Here is a 21,202-nt window from a genome sequence, read left to right on the forward strand (position 1 = left end):
ATGGGGATGGTGTCATGCCATTTTAGCTCGTTGATGTTAGAAATAATGGGGACGAGTAAATGGCCCGCTTTATGGGTAGATCCAAAATTGACTAAGGTCAGGTTAAGGGCCGTCAGATCATCTAACAAATTTGAGCAAAAGGGGATAGAAGGGTCATCAAGATGTAAATTAAGGTCACCAATAAGTGAAAAGTTTTTGGAGGCTATATAGTACGGAGTAATATAATTGGCTAGATTTGACGCCCATTGGGATGAATTACCAGGGGGCCGGTATATCAATAGGCCAGATATCGTAAAGTTTGGGTTCAACGATATTTTAAAAAAGCCGGCTTCGCAGTCAGGAATGTCGACTGGTTCTAACGTACATTTCATGTCTCTGTTGAAAATGATTGCAATTCCGCCACCTAGTTGTTTATTTCTATCTATCCTGATGATTGCATAGTTGGCGGGGAGGGCAGTAGCAACGTCTGGGCCAGCACTCTCGTGTAGCCACGTTTCTGTCAGGAAGAGGGCGCTAGGTTTATCTTCCAATAGGAGGTTAAAGATGTCTAATTTGTGTTTCGGTAGTGAGCGACAGTTTGTACTATAGAGTAAATATTCTTGTGCCACAGCGTTACAGGGCTGTTTGCGTTTCCTGTGCCTCCTCGTAGCATCAGAATAAGGTTGGCGAATGGTAAGGGCAAGGTTGCATTTTGGGCAAGAGGTGACTCCGGTTTTGTGGAGTTCGAGCGTTGTACACCTAGTGTTCGTGATCGGGCGTAGCGCTCTTAGTTGACTAGGAGATCTTACCAGTCTTTTAAGAGCGGGTAGAGCATAGTCCTCTGCCCCGTGCCCCGTCCTGGCCCGGACGGGAACAGACGGGCTAGTCTTAGGCGTGTCTTCGGCGTGCTGAGGGCGCGCCCGCTGCGCTTGTCCGCTGCGCTTCCGGGGAGTGAGCATTGTTGTGGGGAAGATGAGGGGGAGTGGCTTAGCATTAGGGGCGTGGCCTAGTGTCTCGTGGGTGGTGATGGCGGCGAAGTTATGGCCCTCCCTACAACAGCGCTGGCTCCGCTGCGCAGGAGAGTGTCCCAAAGCCCAGAGACAGCTAGGATCAACTACGTAGCTAGAATAACACAGTTTGTTTTTAAAATCTACAATGTGGAAATATGCAACAATTCGTTTTTTATATCAACAAAGTGCAAATAGGCAAAGATAAAAAGGATTAAAACTGAGGAACGTCACCCCCGGCTTCCGCCTCAGGAGTAGCTGTCTGTCAGCGCCGGCTCGTACTTCAGCACGGCACTATATAGTTCCGGGAGGGGGCGTGGCTTAGCGTTAGGGGCGTGGCCTAGTATCTCGTGGGTGGTGATGGCGGCGAAGTTATGGCCCTCCCTACAACAGCGCTGGCTCCGCTGCGCAGGAGAGTGCCCCAAAGCCCAGAGACAGCTAGGATCAACTACGTAGCTAGAATAACACAGTTTGTTTTTAAAATCTACAATGTGGAAATATGCAACAATTCATTTTTTAAATCAACAAAGTGCAAATAGGCAAAGATAAAAAGGATTAAAACTGAGGAACGTCACCCCCGGCTTCCGCCTCAGGAGTAGCTGTCTGTCAGCGCCGGCTCGTACTTCAGCACGGCACTATATAGTTCCGGGAGGGGGCGTGGCTTAGTGTTAGGGGCGTGGCCTAGTGTCTCGTGGGTGGTGATGGCGGCGAAGTTATGGCCCTCCCTACAACAGCGCTGGCTCCGCTGCGCAGGAGAGTGTCCCAAAGCCCAGAGACAGCTAGGATCAACTACGTAGCTAGAATAACACAGTTTGTTTTTAAAATCTACAATGTGGAAATATGCAACAATTCGTTTTTTATATCAACAAAGTGCAAATAGGCAAAGATTAAAAGGATTAAAACTGAGGAATGTCACCCCCGGCTTCCGCCTCAGGAGTAGCTGTCTGATAAGCCTGATAAGAACCATGGGGAGTTCGGTAACATAATTACAGATCTTTGAGACAAGTACCCTACACTCCCCATTCTTTTACCAGGTGATTTGAACCATAATCTATTCTTTAATGAGCCAAATGATTCAAGCTTTATTATCCGTGGCTCCGCAGGGGGATTGTCCATATCTAGGTCCAATGATCAACTGTGAAATTGTACACGCTTATATATCAGGGAGAGGTTACATGTTTTGCAATTCAGACAGGGGAATGGCCGCTTTCATATGGAAGGTCCAGCTCAACCAACACATTTTGTCCATTATATCTTGAATATCACACTGGATTACATATCAGTACAGGGTTGTTGTTTATTGTGATAAACAGTTTCAGGGCAACTGAGTGCTATGTAGCACTTGCTTACCCTTAAAGTTTATTCTCAGTAGGATAGCAAATCTATCACCTCTAGAACAGCCGAGGATGATATTGCCAGACAAGAAGCTGGTAGTCTGTGAAATTACCAAGGATCCTAAACAACTGGATTGAGTAGCAGAGTGGTAAATTCAAGCAGGCAATACTTAATTCTGGCCCTGGAATGATGATGATTGAAGTTTTCAGTAATTGGGAACAAACTTGTCAGCCATTACCAAATCTTCTAGTTCAGAGTGTTCAGATAGATCATCTAAATGTAAACAAACCCTCAAATCTTAGAATAACACGGTACGATTCGGAATGCATAAAGAAGAAACATCGGCTTACAAAAAGTGTGAGTGCACGGATCATACATTCTAACCATTCTGGAAGGTGTGTAGTACATTACTGTGGTAAGGAGTATCAGGCGGCCTTCGAACGGAAGAGAAAAATGTCAGGCAGGTCACCAGTAGCCCAGATGAGGGAGACCCCCAAAAGGAAAGATTGCTGTGAAGTCTGGCCTTTTGTTATACTGGTAGTGTTGTATTTTAGAAGAAACCTGGCAGTATCATCTTACTTCTGGACTAGTAAGAATACTTTCAACAGTTGTATGGAGGAAAAAGCTGGCCATGCAGCAGTAAACGGCAATAAAAATGGATTTGCCAAACAAAGTGGCTAAGAAAATTGAGCAACTGATTAGGGATTGCAAAATCCTTATATGGCCGTGGCCCTATCAATATCCCAGTTACCTTATTCAAATCTAATATAAATTTCTGAGAATATGAGTTTCGTAATTTATTTCATGAATTATCTTACAATATCACAGTGTAACATCCTTCGAAAGGGTGCATTTTGGTGCTCATTCATAAAGAGTGTGAAAGAAACATCCTTAGTATTATCATATAAGGAAACTTTGATTCAGGAAGGTAACTTGTAACCAATAAAATTCAAACTAGTTTTTGTAATGGAGCTTCCACCCTTGATAAAGCTCAAGCACTTTCTATTCTGGCCTCGCCCTCTCTTTCTAAATCCATCCAGTTGTTGTACTGCTGTTGTGTGGGCCAAAGTGCAGTATGTGACTTGGTGGACAAAGTAGTTTTATGTCAAAAGGTAGACTTCATAGGCACTTAAACAGGGTTGTCAAACCTAATTACACCTCTTCATTTCTATTCATGGATCAGCATTCGAAAACAAGCATACTGACGCATTCTATATACAACTCTAAGGGACTTAAACATGGGTGTATACTTGGACGTTATATGTTTAAAGTACATACAGCTAATCTGGCTGCATATTTATCTAAAATCAGCTGTTTTCTGCCTCAATTAGGTTCAACCTCCATTTCAATTCGATCCTATGCATATTATCTTAATAAGACCCCGATTGTTTTACAAAGACTATTTACAGCTCTTTCAGAATGCAACTAACCCAACAAACAAATAATGAATACTTCTAAAATGAAATCTTGATTTTTTTGTGAGGAACAGGAAAAGATTTACATGGGTGAAAAGTGGGACAAAACTGGCAGAGGTTGCAACATGTGGGGGCCTTCTCAAGGCATTTTAGAGTACATAAAGGAGAAATCCTCTAGTACTCTACGTACTCTTACATGCCTTTAAAAATTTGCCCCAAAGCATCTAAATTGGGATTGAATAGAAATATCCACAGAATATTCATACACAATTTGTATAAATAGAAAGGATTGTGCCCTCTTTGCATATGAATTTATGGAGAGTTGGATGCTTCGGAGTCGGTGTACAAAGGTGTGTAAGAGTACATGAAGAGGACCCAGTGATACTTCTTCCCTTACTCATTCATGCTTTTGTAAATCGGCCACAACAATTTTAGACATGATATTTAACAGGAATCGAATTAAGAAATATTATAATACCAAACCAGGTGTTGCATGGGCCTTAAAGTTATCTAACTGTTACACAGGTGGAACATGTGGCCCTTTTCTAAAGGTTTTTGAACCAAAAGGTACTGTTATATTACTATACATCTCTTCAGTCTTTCCTTTTACCACAGGCAAGGGACTAAATTGCATGGAATTTAACTGATTAAGGAATTATTTTGTTAAGAGTTCTTCTACTCCTACCGTCTAGTCCAGCTAGACTTGGGAATTCATGTAGTATGAAAAAACCAGATAAGGCTGCATTCATGTCCTATAGCCAGCTCAAAACAAGTGCCAAGAAGGCCATATAATGGCCTGTCGGATATGGAAAACAAGTGAGCGACAAGGATCTTTTAAAACTGTGATACAAATGTATTTGTCACTATAGATTGCAAATGGATAGACAAGCTGTATACATGAACATTGCTTATTAAAATGAACCTAAAGGTGATAATTTAAAATAAGAGTTTCTCTGTGTACAAAGGGAACCGGTCCAGACAAATTAGGGCCAATGTAGAGTCGTAATTATTCTTGCTTAAATCCACAAAATTGGCTCAGTTTAGGTTATGAACGGTTTATACAACATATGGCCCTTATGTATCAACACATATCCCCATTGGTACTTAATTGTACATCAGGCCCTATGTTCAACTACAACAATCAACATCCTTGAGATAACTGCTTGATAGAATAAGGAAGGGCCACAGACAAGAAAGTGCTGGTTGTGTCAACTTGATGACGACTCTAATTCATATTAGAAGGGGGATGGGAGCACATTGCTACCTCCCAGCACAGTTAGCACCTTTGCATCCTGGTACATGCAGTTCAATTTAAATGCTTACTTGAAATTTTGCAGAGTGTCCCACCAAGTTGGTGCAGGTTAGTGCTGTTAATCTCTAGACACATGTGTTTCTGGATTTCATCCTTCTTCAGTAGAGATAAAACAAAATTCTTCTGGGGTTTGCTGAGAAAGCTGCCACAATCCTCTCAGGTCTCTGTACCACTCCCTGGCGCTCAGGTGCCTCGCATGAGCTCGTCAGCCCAGTGGCTCAAGGGAGCCTTTTTGAAACAGAAGGGGGATGGGAGCACACTGCTACCTCCCAGCACAGTTCGCCCCTTTGCATCCTGGTACATGCAGTTCAATTTAAATGCTTACTTGAAATTTTGCAGAGTGTCCCACCAAAGTTGGTGCAGGTTAGTGCTGTTATTCTCTAGACACATGTGTTTCTGGATTTCATCCTTCTTCAGTAGAGATAAAACAAAATTCTTCTGGGGTTTGCTGAGAAAGCTGCCACAATCCTCTCAGGTCTCTGTACCACTCCCTGGCGCACAGGTGCCTCCCATGAGCTCGTCAGCCCAGTGGCTCAAGGGAGCCTTTTTGAAACAGAAGGGGGATGGGAGCACACTGCTACCTCCCAGCACAGTTCGACCCTTTGCATCCTGGTACATGCAGTTCAATTTAAATGCTTACTTGAAATTTTGCAGAGTGTCCCACCAAAGTTGGTGCAGGTTAGTGCTGTTAATCTCTAGACACATGTGTTTCTGGATTTCATCCTTCTTCAGTAGAGATAAAACGAAATTCTTCTGGGGTTTGCTGAGAAAGCTGCCACAATCCTCTCAGGTCTCTGTACCACTCCCTGGCGCACAGGTGCCTCCCATGAGCTCGTCAGCCCAGTGGCTCAATGGAGCCTTTTTGAAACAGAAGGGGGATGGGAGCACACTGCTACCTCCCAGCACAGTTCGCCCCTTTGCATCCTGGTACATGCAGTTCACTTTAAATGCTTACTTGAAATTTTGCAGAGTGTCCCACTAAAGTTGGTGCAGGTTAGTGCTGTTAATCTCTAGACACATGTGTTTCTGGATTTCATCCTTCTTCAGTAGAGATAAAACGAAATTCTTCTGGGGTTTGCTGAGAAAGCTGCCACAATCCTCTCAGGTCTCTGTACCACTCCCTGGCGCTCAGGTGCCTCGCATGAGCTCGTCAGCCCAGTGGCTCAAGGGAGCCTTTTTGAAACAGAAGGGGGATGGGAGCACACTGCTACCTCCCAGCACAGTTCGCCCCTTTGCATCCTGGTACATGCAGTTCAATTTAAATTCTTATTTGAAATTTTGCAGAGTGTCCCACCAAAGTTGGTGCAGGTTAGTGCTGTTAATCTCTAGACACATGTGTTTCTGGTAGCAGCGTGCTCCCATCCCCCTTCTGTTTCAAAAAGGCTCCCTTGAGCCACTGGGCTGACGAGCTCATGGGAGGCACCTGTGCGCCAGGGAGTGGTACAGAGACCTGAGAGGATTGTGGCAGCTTTCTCAGCAAACTCCAGAAGAATTTCGTTTTATCTCTACTGAAGAAGGATGAAATCCAGAAACACATGTGTCTAGAGATTAACAGCACTAACCTGCATCAACTTTGGTGAGACACTCTGCAAAATTTCAAGTAAGCATTTAAATTGAACTGCATGTACCAGGATGCAAAGGGGCGAACTGTGCTGGGAGGTAGCAGTGTGCTCCCATCCCCCTTCTGTTTCAAAAAGGCTCCCTTGAGCCACTGGGCTGACGAGCTCATGGGAGGCACCTGTGCACCAGGGAGATGTACAGTGACCTGAGAGGATTGTGGCAGCTTTCCCAGCAAACCCCAGAAGAATTTCGTTTTATCTCTACTGAAGAAGGATGAAGTCCACAAACACATGTGTCTAGAGATTAACAGCACTAACCTGCACCAACTTTGGTGAGACACTCTGCAAAATTTCAAGTAAGCATTTAAATTGAACTACATGTACCAGGATGCAAAGGGGCGAACTGTGCTGGGAGGTAGCAGTGTGCTCCCATCCCCCTTCTGTTTCAAAAAGGCTCCCTTGAGCCACTGGGCTGACGAGCTCATGGGAGGCACCTGTGCGCCAGGGAGAGGTACAGAGACCTGAGAGGATTGTGGCAGCTTTCTCAGCAAACCCCAGAAGAATTTCGTTTTATCTGTACTGAAGAAGGATGAAATCCAGAAACACATGTGTCTAGAGATTAACAGCACTAGCCTGCACCTACTTTGGTGAGACACTCTGCAAAATTTCAAGTAAGCATTTAAATTGAACTGCATGTACCAGGATGCAAAGGGGCGAACTGTGCTGGGAGGTAGCAGTGTGCTCCCATCCCCCTTCTGTTTCAAAAAAGCTCCCTTGAGCCACTGGGCTGACGAGCTCATGGGAGGCACCTGTGCGCCAGGGAGAGGTACAGAGACCTGAGAGGATTGTGGCAGCTTTCTCAGCAAACCCCAGAAGAATTTAGTTTTATCTCTACTGAAGAAGGATGAAATCCAGAAACACATGTGTCTAGAGATTAACAGCACTAACCTGCACCAACTTTGGTGAGACACTCTGCAAAATTTCAAGTAAGCATTTAAATTGAACTGCATGTACCAGGATGCAAAGGGGCGAACTGTGCTGGGAGGTAGCAGTGTGCTCCCATCCCCCTTCTGTTTCAAAAAGGCTCCCTTGAGCCACTTGGCTGACGAGCTCATGGGAGGCACCTGTGCGCCAGGGAGAGGTACAGAGACCTGAGAGGATTGTGGCAGCTTTCTCAGCAAACCCCAGAAGAATTTCGTTTTATCTCTACTGAAGAAGGATGAAATCCAGAAACACATGTGTCTAGAGATTAACAGCACTAACCTGCACCAACTTTGGTGAGACACTCTGCAAAATTTCAAGTAAGCATTTAAATTGAACTGCATGTACCAGGATGCAAAGGGGCGAACTGTGCTGGGAGGTAGCAGTGTGCTCCCATCCCCCTTCTGTTTCAAAAAGGCTCCCTTGAGCCACTGGGCTGACGAGCTCATGGGAGGCACCTGTGCGCCAGGGAGAGGTACAGAGACCTGAGAGGATTGTGGCAGCTTTCTCAGCAAAGCCCAGAAGAATTTCTTTTTATCTCTACTAAAGAAGGATGAAATCCAGAAACACATGTGTCTAGAGATTAACAGCACTAACCTGCACCAACTTTGGTGAGACACTGCAAAATTTCAAGTAAGCATTTAAATTGAACTGCATGTACCAGGATGCAAAGGGGCGAACTGTGCTGGGAGGTAGCAGTGTGCTCCCATCCCCCTTCTGTTTCAAAAAGGCTCCCTTGAGCCACTGGGCTGACGAGCTCATGGGAGGCACCTGTGCGCCAGGGAGAGGTACAGAGACCTGAGAGGATTGTGGCAGCTTTCTCAGCAAACCCCAGAAGAATTTCGTTTTATCTCTACTGAAGAAGGATGAAATCCAGAAACACATGTGTCTAGAGATTAACAGCACTAACCTGCACCAACTTTGGTGAGACACGCTGCAAAATTTCAAGTAAGCATTTAAATTGAACTGCATGTACCAGGATGCAAAAGGGCGAACTGTGCTGGGAGGTAGCAGTGTGCTCCCATCCCCCTTCTGTTTCAAAAAGGCTCCCTTGAGCCACTGGGCTGACGAGCTCATGGGAGGCACCTGTGCGCCAGGGAGAGGTACAGAGACCTGAGAGGATTGTGGCAGCTTTCTCAGCAAACCCCAGAAGAATTTCGTTTTATCTGTACTGAAGAAGGATGAAATCCAGAAACACATGTGTCTAGAGATTAACAGCACTACCCTGCACCTACTTTGGTGAGACACTCTGCAAAATTTCAAGTAAGCATTTAAATTGAACTGCATGTACCAGGATGCAAAGGGGCGAACTGTGCTGGGAGGTAGCAGTGTGCTCCCATCCCCCTTCTGTTTCAAAAAAGCTCCCTTGAGCCACTGGGCTGACAAGCTCATGGGAGGCACCTGTGCGCCAGGGAGAGGTACAGAGACCTGAGAGGATTGTGGCAGCTTTCTCAGCAAACCCCAGAAGAATTTCGATTTATCTCTACTGAAGAAGGATGAAATCCAGAAACACATGTGTCTAGAGATTAACAGCACTAACCTGCACCAACTTTGGTGAGACACTCTGCAAAATTTCAAGTAAGCATTTAAATTGAACTGCATGTACCAGGATGCAAAGGGGCGAACTGTTCTGGGATGTAGCAGTGTGCTCCCATCCCCCTTCTGTTTCAAAAAGGCTCCCTTGAGCCACTGGGCTGACGAGCTCATGGGAGGCACCTGTGCGCCAGGGAGAGGTACAGAGACCTGAGAGGATTGTGGCAGCTTTCTCAGCAAACCCCAGAAGAATTTAGTTTTATCTCTACTGAAGAAGGATGAAATCCAGAAACACATGTGTCTAGAGATTAACAGCACTAACCTGCACCAACTTTGGTGAGACACTCTGCAAAATTTCAAGTAAGCATTTAAATTGAACTGCATGTACCAGGATGCAAAGGGGCGAACTGTGCTGGGAGGTAGCAGTGTGCTCCCATCCCCCTTCTGTTTCAAAAAGGCTCCCTTGAGCCACTGGGCTGACGAGCTCATGGGAGGCACCTGTGCGCCAGGGAGAGGTACAGAGACCTGAGAGGATTGTGGCAGCTTTCTCAGCAAACCCCAGAAGAATTTCGATTTATCTCTACTGAAGAAGGATGAAATCCAGAAACACATGTGTCTAGAGATTAACAGCACTACCCTGCACCTACTTTGGTGAGACACTCTGCAAAATTTCAAGTAAGCATTTAAATTGAACTGCATGTACCAGGATGCAAAGGGGCGAACTGTGCTGGGAGGTAGCAGTGTGCTCCCATCCCCTTCTGTTTCAAAAAGGCTCCCTTGAGCTACTGGGCTGACGAGCTCATGGGAGGCACCTGTGCGCCAGGGAGAGGTACAGAGACCTGAGAGGATTGTGGCAGCTTTCTCAGCAAACCCCAGAAGAATTTCGTTTTATCTCTACTGAAGAAGGATGAAATCCAGAAACACATGTGTCTAGAGATTAACAGCACCAACCTGCACCAACTTTGGTGAGACACTCTGCAAAATTTCAAGTAAGCATTTAAATTGAACTGCATGTACCAGGATGCAAAGGGGCGAACTGTGCTGGGAGGTAGCAGTGTGCTCCCATCCCCCTTCTGTTTCAAAAAGGCTCCCTTGAGCCACTGGGCTGACGAGCTCATGGGAGGCACCTGTGCGCCAGGGAGAGGTACAGAGACCTGAGAGGATTGTGGCAGCTTTCTCAGCAAACCCCAGAAGAATTTCGTTTTATCTGTACTGAAGAAGGATGAAATCCAGAAACACATGTGTCTAGAGATTAACAGCACTACCCTGCACCTACTTTGGTGAGACACTCTGCAAAATTTCAAGTAAGCATTTTAAATTGAACTGCATGTACCAGGATGCAAAGGGGCGAACTGTGCTGGGAGGTAGCAGTGTGCTCCCATCCCCCTTCTGTTTCAAAAAAGCTCCCTTGAGCCACTGGGCTGACAAGCTCATGGGAGGCACCTGTGCGCCAGGGAGAGGTACAGAGACCTGAGAGGATTGTGGCAGCTTTCTCAGCAAACCCCAGAAGAATTTCGATTTATCTCTACTGAAGAAGGATGAAATCCAGAAACACATGTGTCTAGAGATTAACAGCACTAACCTGCACCAACTTTGGTGAGACACTCTGCAAAATTTCAAGTAAGCATTTAAATTGAACTGCATGTACCAGGATGCAAAGGGGCGAACTGTTCTGGGATGTAGCAGTGTGCTCCCATCCCCCTTCTGTTTCAAAAAGGCTCCCTTGAGCCACTGGGCTGACGAGCTCATGGGAGGCACCTGTGCGCCAGGGAGAGGTACAGAGACCTGAGAGGATTGTGGCAGCTTTCTCAGCAAACCCCAGAAGAATTTCGATTTATCTCTACTGAAGAAGGATGAAATCCAGAAACACATGTGTCTAGAGATTAACAGCACTAACCTGCACCAACTTTGGTGAGACACTCTGCAAAATTTCAAGTAAGCATTTAAATTGAACTGCATGTACCAGGATGCAAAGGGGCGAACTGTTCTGGGATGTAGCAGTGTGCTCCCATCCCCCTTCTGTTTCAAAAAGGCTCCCTTGAGCCACTGGGCTGACGAGCTCATGGGAGGCACCTGTGCGCCAGGGAGAGGTACAGAGACCTGAGAGGATTGTGGCAGCTTTCTCAGCAAACCCCAGAAGAATTTCGTTTTATCTCTACTGAAGAAGGATGAAATCCAGAAACACATGTGTCTAGAGATTAACAGCACTAACCTGCACCAACTTTGGTGAGACACTCTGCAAAATTTCAAGTAAGCATTTAAATTGAACTGCATGTACCAGGATGCAAAAGGGCGAACTGTGCTGGGAGGTAGCAGTGTGCTCCCATCCCCCTTCTGTTTCAAAAAGGCTCTCTTGAGCCACTGGGCTGACGAGCTCATGGGAGGCACCTGTGCGCCAGGGAGAGGTACAGAGACCTGAGAGGATTGTGGCAGCTTTCTCAGCAAACCCCAGAAGAATTTCGTTTTATCTCTACTGAAGAAGGATGAAATCCAGAAACACATGTGTCTAGAGATTAACAGCACTACCCTGCACCTACTTTGGTGAGACACTCTGCAAAATTTCAAGTAAGCATTTAAATTGAACTGCATGTACCAGGATGCAAAGGGGCGAACTGTGCTGGGAGGTAGCAGTGTGCTCCCATCCCCCTTCTGTTTCAAAAAGGCTCCCTTGAGCCACTGGGCTGACGAGCTCATGGGAGGCACCTGTGCGCCAGGGAGAGGTACAGAGACCTGAGAGGATTGTGGCAGCTTTCTCAGCAAACCCCAGAAGAATTTCGATTTATCTCTACTGAAGAAGGATGAAATCCAGAAACACATGTGTCTAGAGATTAACAGCACTAACCTGCACCAACTTTGGTGAGACACTCTGCAAAATTTCAAGTAAGCATTTAAATTGAACTGCATGTACCAGGATGCAAAGGGGCAAACTGTGCTGGGAGGTAGCAGTGTGCTCCCATCCCCCTTCTGTTTCAAAAAGGCTCCCTTGAGCCACTGGGCTGACGAGCTCATGGAAGGCACCTGTGCGCCAGGGAGAGGTACAGAGACCTGAGAGGATTGTGGCAGCTTTCTCAGCAAACCCCAGAAGAATTTCATTTTATCTCGACTGAAGAAGGATGAAATCCAGAAACACATGTGTCTAGAGATTAACAGCACTAACCTGCACCAACTTTGGTGAGACACTCTGCAAAATTTCAAGTAAGCATTTAAATTGAACTGCATGTACCAGGATGCAAAGGGGCAAACTGTGCTGGGAGGTAGCAGTGTGCTCCCATCCCCCTTCTGTTTCAAAAAGGCTCCCTTGAGCCACTGGGCTGACGAGCTCATGGAAGGCACCTGTGCGCCAGGGAGAAGTACAGAGACCTGAGAGGATTGTGGCAGCTTTCTCAGCAAACCCCAGAAGAATTTCGTTTTATCTCTACTGAAGGATGAAATCCAGAAACACATGTGTCTAGAGATTAACAGCACCAACCTGCACCAACTTTGGTGAGACACTCTGCAAAATTTCAAGTAAGCATTTAAATTGAACTGCATGTACCAGGATGCAAAGGGGCGAACTGTGCTGGGAGGTAGCAGTGTGCTCCCATACCCCTTCTGTTTCAAAAAGGCTCCCTTGAGCCACTGGGCTGACGAGCAAATGGGAGGCACCTGTGCGCCAGGGAGAGGTACAGAGAACTGAGAGGATTGTGGCAGCTTTCTCAGCAAACCCCAGAAGAATTTCGTTTTATCTCTACTGAAGAAGGATTAAATCCAGAAACACATGTGTCTAGAGATTAACAGCACTAACCTGCACCAACTTTGGTGAGACACTCTGCAAAATTTCAAGTAAGCATTTAAATTGAACTGCATGTACCAGGATGCAAAGGGGCGAACTGTGCTGGGAGGTAGCAGTGTGCTCCCATCCCCCTTCTGTTTCAAAAAGGCTCCCTTGAGCCACTGGGCTGACGAGCTCATGGGAGGCACCTGTGCGCCAGGGAGAGGTACAGAGACCTGAGAGGATTGTGGCAGCTTTCTCAGCAAACCCCAGAAGAAAAGGGGCGAACTATGCTGGGAGGTAGCAGTGTGCTCCCATCCCCCTTCTGTTTCTAATTCATATTATGTCAATTTGTCAAGGCCTATTGATCCTTTGAAAGCGTTTGAGTGTAATATCTTTAGAGAAAATAAGATTTGCACCTGTTTGATTGTATTCAAATTACGTCAAAGAGGTGAAATTAATAAGATCTGTTATCAGGTAGTAAAGCATGTCTTGGAAGCAATAGATCAATCTTGTCAAAATAAATAAAGAAGATTTAGCGTGTTGGTGAGTAATTGTGATTTTGACTTCTGTTTAAAGAGCCCTCTAAGCTGGACATCAACATCTATTTTCTGTACTTGATTATCTAATCGTTTTAACATGATTTTACAGCAAAACTGCATATCTACTAAATGCTATTTTTTATTGTTGTTAAGTCCATGGAAGGAAACCTCATTTTCAGATTAGAAAATAAAAAAAATGGTCACCTGAAAACACTCCCAGAGAGACGAAGAAGGATTCTAAAGGTTAACATATCTGTAACTAAAATATCAAGCTGTATCAATCTACCAGGGAGGGCCATACAGGACCCAGTCTGTACCCCTGTCCTCTGTGATGTCATATATTTGCTCAGTATCTTGACTAAAGCTGGTATTACACATTTACAGACGATTTGTCATATATTCAGCACACCTACTTTTCTTTACCTTTGTTTAATCTGATTCCCAAAATATTGGGGGTAATGATAAACTGACAGATAGATTAGACAAATGCCATATATTTGGACACTTATAAAAACAATTATAAGTCAAATTCAGAGAACGAAGAATATGGGCATTAAGCTGATATTTAATCTTAAGAAATCAGATCACATATTTGGAGGAAAGTAGACCTCTGCATTTGCTATCAGTGTATTCCAAGATCCATTTCAATTCCTTATGCATACATTTTATGTCCAGTCATAGCCTGACTGTAGAGCACCTGATTGAAGGTGGGTCCCCATGTTTCATAAAGACCTTTCATGTTCCAGGACCTTCTCCAGGCATCATTCAAAGCTAGACTAAACACATTCATTTTTTAGTTCTTAAGTAGATTTTCTATGTGAAATATAGGCAGCACAGGTCTGCAGTATCAGCTGTGCTGTGCACTACAAACATTGGTTATTCACTCATTTGTTCATGATACTTAAGGAGCAGTGCACACAATACTGCCAAACTGCAAAGACTTCTAGCTTACATGCTAACATATTTACATAAACCTTACAGGGCAAGTTGGCTTTACTGAGTCATAAAACAGTAATCGCATATTCTATATACTGCTTACCAACAACCGTGTCATACATGAAATAGATCTAAGCATCTGAAACCTAAATGTCCACATTTTTGCTTACCTCAAGTAAAGCAACGGTCTGGAAAAATTTCAAGGTCTTCTGAAGGTTTTTATATAGTCCTTTGTGTGTTCCTGTCTCCACGTAAAATCGAATCATGGCAATAGCCAGTACCAACCATCTGCGAGAAATATTGTAAGAATAAAAAAGTAAGGACACAGGAGACAATAGTAACATATTTCAGACAGTAAATGAGTGAGCAACCCCTAAGATATCTACAAAAGCTTGGTTGGTAAGTTAGATGAATTTTGTTTTGGTTGGTTTAGCAAAACAAGTTATTAAACCAACACCTGAAATGTATGGATGCTAATTTCCAGGCCCTGATGAGCGACTGCGCCCTGTACCTCATTCCCTCAGGGCGGATTAGAGCAGTCAAAAGGGGGCTATTCTCACAGGATACAGGACAGAAAAGCTGCAGGTGTTTGCACTGTCATTATAATGGGTGGCACAATGGATGCTTCAGGCTACTTGTGATATTTAATTTGGATCACTGACAGAATATCGAGGTGCAAAATATCGACCTGCCAAAATATCGATGAAAAAATATAGAATGACAGAATATCGACTTCCTATCTACAAAGAGGTAAGGACAAAAATATTGAATCCAAAATATCATTGTAAATAATATAGTTTGTTAAAATATCGAATTTTTTAAATGTCTTAAAAGTAATGTAAAATAATGAAATAATGAATATAATTAAGTAAAACATACTTAAAAATACTTAAATAACCTTAAAATTAATAAATAATTAATGTAAATAAAAAAAATTACCATGCGTTTTTATTTTTTAATACATATATATGTTAACTTAATATTATTTTTAAAAAGTCAATATTTTTAGTGTTGGATAGCGGGAGGGTAAAATTTACTATTCCCACTCGAGTGAGTGCAACAGTAGGGAAAGCGTTGGATAGCGAGAGGGTAAAAATTACTATTCCCACACCAGTGTTGTGCAACAGTAGGGAAAGCGGTGGATAGTGGGAGGGTAAAAATTACTATTCCCACTCCAGTGAGTGCAACAGTAAGGAAAGCGTTGGATAGCGGGAGGGTAAAAATTACTATTCCCACTCCAGTGAGTGCAACAGTAGGGAAAGCGTTGAATAGCGGGTAGGTAAAAATTACTATTCCCACTCGGGTGAGGGCAACAGTAGGGAAAGCGTTGGATAGCGGAAGGGTAAAAATTACTATTCCCACTCCAGTGTTGTGCAACAGTAGGGAAAGCGTTGGATAGTGGGAGGGTAAAAATTACTATTCCCACTCCAGTGAGTGCAACAGTAAGGAAAGTGTTGGATAGCGTAGGGGTAAAAATTACTATTCCCACTCCAGAGAGTGCAACAGTAGAGAAAGTGTTGGATAGCGTAGGGGTAAAAATGACTATTCCCACTCCAGAGAGTGCAACAGGAGGGAAAGTGTAGGATAGAGTAGGGGTAAAAATTACTATTCCCATTCCAGTGAGTGAAACAGTAGGAAAAGTGTTGGATAGCGGGTAGGAATTATTTACTATTCCCACTCCACCAAATGGAACAGTAGAGAAAGTGTTGGATAGCAGGAGGGTAAAAATTACTATTCCCACTTCAGAGAGTGCAACAGTAGGAAAAGTGTTGGATAGCGTAAGGGGGAAAATTACTATTCCCACTCCAGTGAGTGCAACAGTAGGGAAATTGTTGGCTAGCGTAGGGGTAAAAATTACTATTCACACTCCAGTGAGTGCAACAGTAGGGAAAGTTCTGGATAGTGTAGGGGTAAAAATTACTATTCCCACTCCAGAGAGTGCAACAGTAGGGAAAATGTTGGATAGCGGGAGGGTAAAAATTACTATTCCCACTCCAGTGAGTGCAACAGTAGGGAACGTGTTGGATAGCATAGGTGTAAAAATTACTATTCCCCCTCCAGTGAGTGTAACAGTAGGGAAAGTAATGATTTAATAATTAAATATATATAAAATTAATTATCAATACCAATAAAAATGTATTCAAAATTAATTACCAATTACAAATTATTTAATAATTAATTAATAATAAATAACAAATATAAATAATTAAAAAGCAATTGCCTATTAATTAACAACAAATTAATTTTCAATACCAATAATAAATAATTAATATACAAAATATTACCATTTAATAATTAATTAACAGTAAATTAATTATCAATACACAAAAATAATTTCAATAATTACAATTACATTACTTCCCACCCTATTCCCCTATAAATCCACAACCCGCTCCGAATAATAAATTAATACAATTAATATAATGATCAATTAATCAATTAATAAAAATGAATTACCAATTAATCAAAATTAATTACCAATTAATAATTAATTAACAATATATTAATTATCAATACCAATAAATAAAATGAAATAATTACATTTAAATTACTTCCCACACTGTTCCCCTATAAAACCACAACCCGCTACAGAACTAAAACGAAAAATTCAATATAAAATATTTAATAATTCCTAAAAATTAATATTTAATTTACTATAATTAAATTACTTCCCACCCTATTCCCCTATAAACCCATAACCCGCTACAGAATTAAATTACCCAAAAATTAAATAACATAAAATTCATTACTTTAAAAAATTCAAACATACATTACAAAAATAATACATACTTTTAACACATATACTAACACTTAAAACACTATAAAAAAAACTTCGATATTTTTAACAACTATATTATGACTGTTGATATTACTAACTTTGATATTATGAAAATCGATATTTCTTAAATGAATTTCGATATTCTGCACCACTATATTTTTGCAATTCGATATTTTGTCCATTCTATATTAAAAACTCGATATTCTGTCCAGTCGATATTTTTTTTTAGATATTGTGACTAGTTACCATTTAATTTATAATCCCTGGGTACTCTTTGTAACATATACTAGGAACATGCTTTAGGGGCCAGAGCACATGCACTGGGAACTGGTTTGCATGCAGAGTCCCAGTGCACAGACTCAAAAACCCAGCAGCATCAATACCAGAATATGGGAGTGATCACACAAAAAGAGGTATTTTCCTACACATAGCATCTGGCTACACTTCTACACATGAATTTACTTAATTAGTTCTACCCTGCCTCTTTCAAGGAGATACTCAATAGTATGTTGTGACTGTGAATCTCCTTGGAAGGGGTGTGGGGGTAAAATACATCTTTTAATCTCTTAGGCACTCACTCCCACAGAGTGAGAATGTGTCTAAAGGTATGACATCTACACCCAGTGAAAGGCACTACTCTCCAAAGGGTAAAACTCCAAATAAAGGAGTAATCCTGTAGTTTATTTGTGGAACTTGCATCAAATGAACGAGGTTGTGCTTCAAAAAGTGTGTCTTGCAACCGATTGGAGACACTATACTTCAAAGTTAAATTCAGACCCAATGAGTGAGACTGTTCTCTAAGTTAAGAGACATGCATCCAGTGCAAGCGAAGGTGCAGCAACACGCTGAGAGACACTGTGAGGCAAGCAGTGTGACTCGAATGAATAAGTATGTACTCCAAGAACTGTGATTCACAAATACTGAGTGAGACTCTACTAAAGAAGTGAGTCTCGCAAATGTCTATTGGCGCTCTCGGCCTCCCTTGGTTCAGGGTGAAGGGGTTGGGAATAGATAACTTGGCTTGGCACAGATGCTCCAATAAGTATTCATTCTGGTGACTGTCTTGGTGTGGCTTGTGAACTCACAATCTCAGCGTCTAAATCATGCTTTCAAACTCAACGGGGTCAAGAAAATGTTATATTTTTCTGAGTCATATAAAATAAGTAGCACCTAATCAGGCGTGAGTACTAAAGTTCAAGAAGAGGATTTATTACAACTAGCCAATGGCCTCCTGGCATGTTCCCATCCATGGAAATAACAGGGTTGCACATTACAAAACACCCCTGGCACTGCTCTAATGTTTGACATCAGCTACAGTCCGCATTGTGAAGCTTTGCGATGGGGGTCGCAATAGATACTTTAAATGAAGAAAATGACAGCACAGCTGGCACAGTTATGGGTTCCAGTTTAGGTACGCAACTCTGTTCCACCTCAGCTCTGCAACTGAACTTAATTCCTGACGTCGAGAACACCAGATGACAGCAGCAGGGTGCCACTCCCCCTACATGTGCAATGAATAAACCTCACTTGTGACTTTTGGCACCCCGTGCTATCCAGTCCAGTCATACACAGCTTTGCCCGTGCACTTCGAGTCTGAACTCCAGTGCTCTGTATTATTCCATTCACAAACAAAAAGGAAAAGACTGTCTGCGCCTCAGTTGGAGCGCCCCTGATATCCGCTGCATCAGACACATCTTTGCAACAACACCTCAGCCCCCTGCAGCAGCCCCAGCTCTCTCTTTGCCGACAGACACACACATAGCGCACACACACACATACACGCACACACACACACACACACACACACACAGCTGTGTGGATGCCCCGTGGCATGCAGCGCAGCCTGATATTCATTTAATTAACAAGCACCTCTACCAAGCAACTGCGTCGTGAATATGCACACCTCACAAGTGCAAGACATACTTCTCTGCCAAAACACACACACGTATATCCACACACACACACGTATATCCACACACAAGCGCACGCGCACGCACAAACACACACGTACACGCACACACACTGGTTCTGTCTCCAAGGCTATTTTGGGCTGTGGTACAGTCCAGGAGTCTGTTCCCGCAGTTGGGGCAGAGCCGGGAAAAATAAATTGGCTGCTTTGGGCTACTACCCGCTATATAACGAGCGGTGAGACGGAGGCTGGTAGCGTAAATGGGCAGGGTGTTTTGGGCTGGCATGCCATCCCTTTCTTTAGTAGGACTGAAAGGGTGTTTCAGTGGGATTCTGGGAAGGCAGCAGGTATGTGACAGCTGCGCAAAGGGAGACTGTGGAATACTGATGAGCGGGTGCCGGGTGCCTGGAAGAGGCTTTTCATGGTTTCAAGCGGTTGTGTCATTGCTAGCGTGGGGCAGGCAGTTGCAAAGCAGAGGGGGTGGGGGGAGTAAGTAGATGGCAGAAGGCAGGAAGGTTAAAAGATTTACAGTTTTATGGACAAAGTTGGCTCAGTATGTAGAGTTACAGTCCGGGTTGGATTGGGATACAAAAATTGGCCCGGGCACACCTAAAAAAGTGGCCCACATTTGCGTATTGCCTTTGCGCAAAACACTGCTTCAGCGGAGTTTATGAAAAGAAAGGGGGTGGGGGTATGTTTTATTAACTTCACTTAGATTTTTATTTTAATGCACAGATTAGTTCACACTGCTGAGCCACACATGAATGAAAGTGAGACCACTTCTGCTCAGGCCCCCTGGCCCCGCTCAATCAGCATACATTAATGGGCCTGCCCAGCGTGAGAAAGGGAGTGAGACCTCCGCCCATCTGCCTCTAGAAAGGGCCCACAGGCACACACTGTGCCGCTGGCGGCATCCTAACAGCACAGACAGCCCCCAGGCTGCCCAAAAAAGCAGCCCACAGCTAGAACTCGGATACTGGCCCTTCAGCCAGTGCCCGAGTGCCTGCGTTACCAATCCGACCCTGGTTACAGTAGAGTTACAGGATTGGCAGGTGATCTGTGGGCGTTTGGCGGAGGCAATATTAGTGGTGGGGGCAGGAACGTGAGGTAGGCATTGAGTGGTGTATAGTGAGTTTCACAGTTTCATAAGGCTGTTGCCCAGGGTTTTTACATGTGGAGTATATATATATGGAGTTGTGATGCGCACCTGTTTAACTGAAGCAGTCTTTCTTCACACATACGAGGTGTCAGTGGTCTCTGCTGTTTCCTATAGCCCAAACAACTTTTTTCACTGCTGAATAAACCTCTTGTACATTTTGTTTTTCTGTAATGATCTACCATTTTGTCATTGTCGACTTGTGCAACGAATTTTGGCAGTGTTAGGCAATTTTTAAGACAGCTATAATTTCCATGTAACGAAATATTTCTACTGCAAAGCACTTTAGTACCATTGGGTAATGTCGATACATAAATACATAAATAGGAAGTGTTAGCGATTAGAAGCGCAATTACATATCAATCACGGTACTGAAAAATGTAAACACATATTATTGTTGTACATCATATCAGCGGTTTACAAAAGCGTCATAAAGAATCTTCTATTTAAATAGTCCATCACGAGAACTTTCAACCATTAGCATAACTTTTATTTTACAGCTAATTTAAATCTTTCCCTGTTTAAATAATAATCTGACTGAAAGAAACACATGCAAATTATCTCCGGGTTTTTCTCGAGCACAATCTCCGCCTCTTTTGTCATTCGTATCTGGGCTGCCAGGACCCCAGAAAGGCTTCCTTTCACATGCAAATGTGCTACATGGGAAACACTAATTCCGGCGCTTGCTTTCATCCTGACCCAGTTCACACTGAAGTCACGTGGCTCGGCTGATCAATAGCCACGTGCCTTTCAGCAGGATTCCCAACATGCTGCGGTGCTGATTGCATTAGGGTAACCCAAGTCTAAGTGTAGCTTTCTCTTCGATAATGCACCGAGGGTCCAGAAAATTCGCAGGTGAAGAATACCCGTAATTCATTTGTCACAGAGCAATTTGCCCCTATTTCCGTTTCACCTAAGTGCAACCGAGTACTTTGAGCGTTGTTTGTTATCTGATCTGGGGAGTCAGATGGGATTGAAGTTTTTTTGTATATCAGCAGATTAAACCTT

The 21,202-nt window shown here is 43.5% G+C and overlaps 1 protein-coding gene and 1 long non-coding RNA gene across 3 annotated transcripts in view; one reads left to right on the forward strand and one right to left on the reverse strand.

Annotated features, from left to right (window-relative positions):
• Positions 1-21,202, forward strand: part of LOC146789390 (uncharacterized) — a 245,062-nt gene that overhangs the window by 145,652 nt on the left and 78,208 nt on the right. The window lies entirely within an intron of this gene.
• HACD1 (3-hydroxyacyl-CoA dehydratase 1) overlaps positions 1-21,202 on the reverse strand; it is a 194,344-nt gene that overhangs the window by 128,623 nt on the left and 44,519 nt on the right. For both annotated transcript variants that reach the window (XM_085631518.1, XM_085631517.1), the window contains exon 2: positions 14,521-14,638. In XM_085631518.1, coding sequence (XP_085487644.1) covers positions 14,521-14,638 — 118 coding nt within the window. The remainder of the gene's footprint in view (positions 1-14,520; positions 14,639-21,202) is intronic.

Source organism: Triturus cristatus, chromosome 10 (assembly GCF_964204655.1).
Source record: "Triturus cristatus chromosome 10, aTriCri1.1, whole genome shotgun sequence".
Lineage (NCBI taxonomy): Eukaryota > Metazoa > Chordata > Amphibia > Caudata > Salamandridae > Triturus > Triturus cristatus.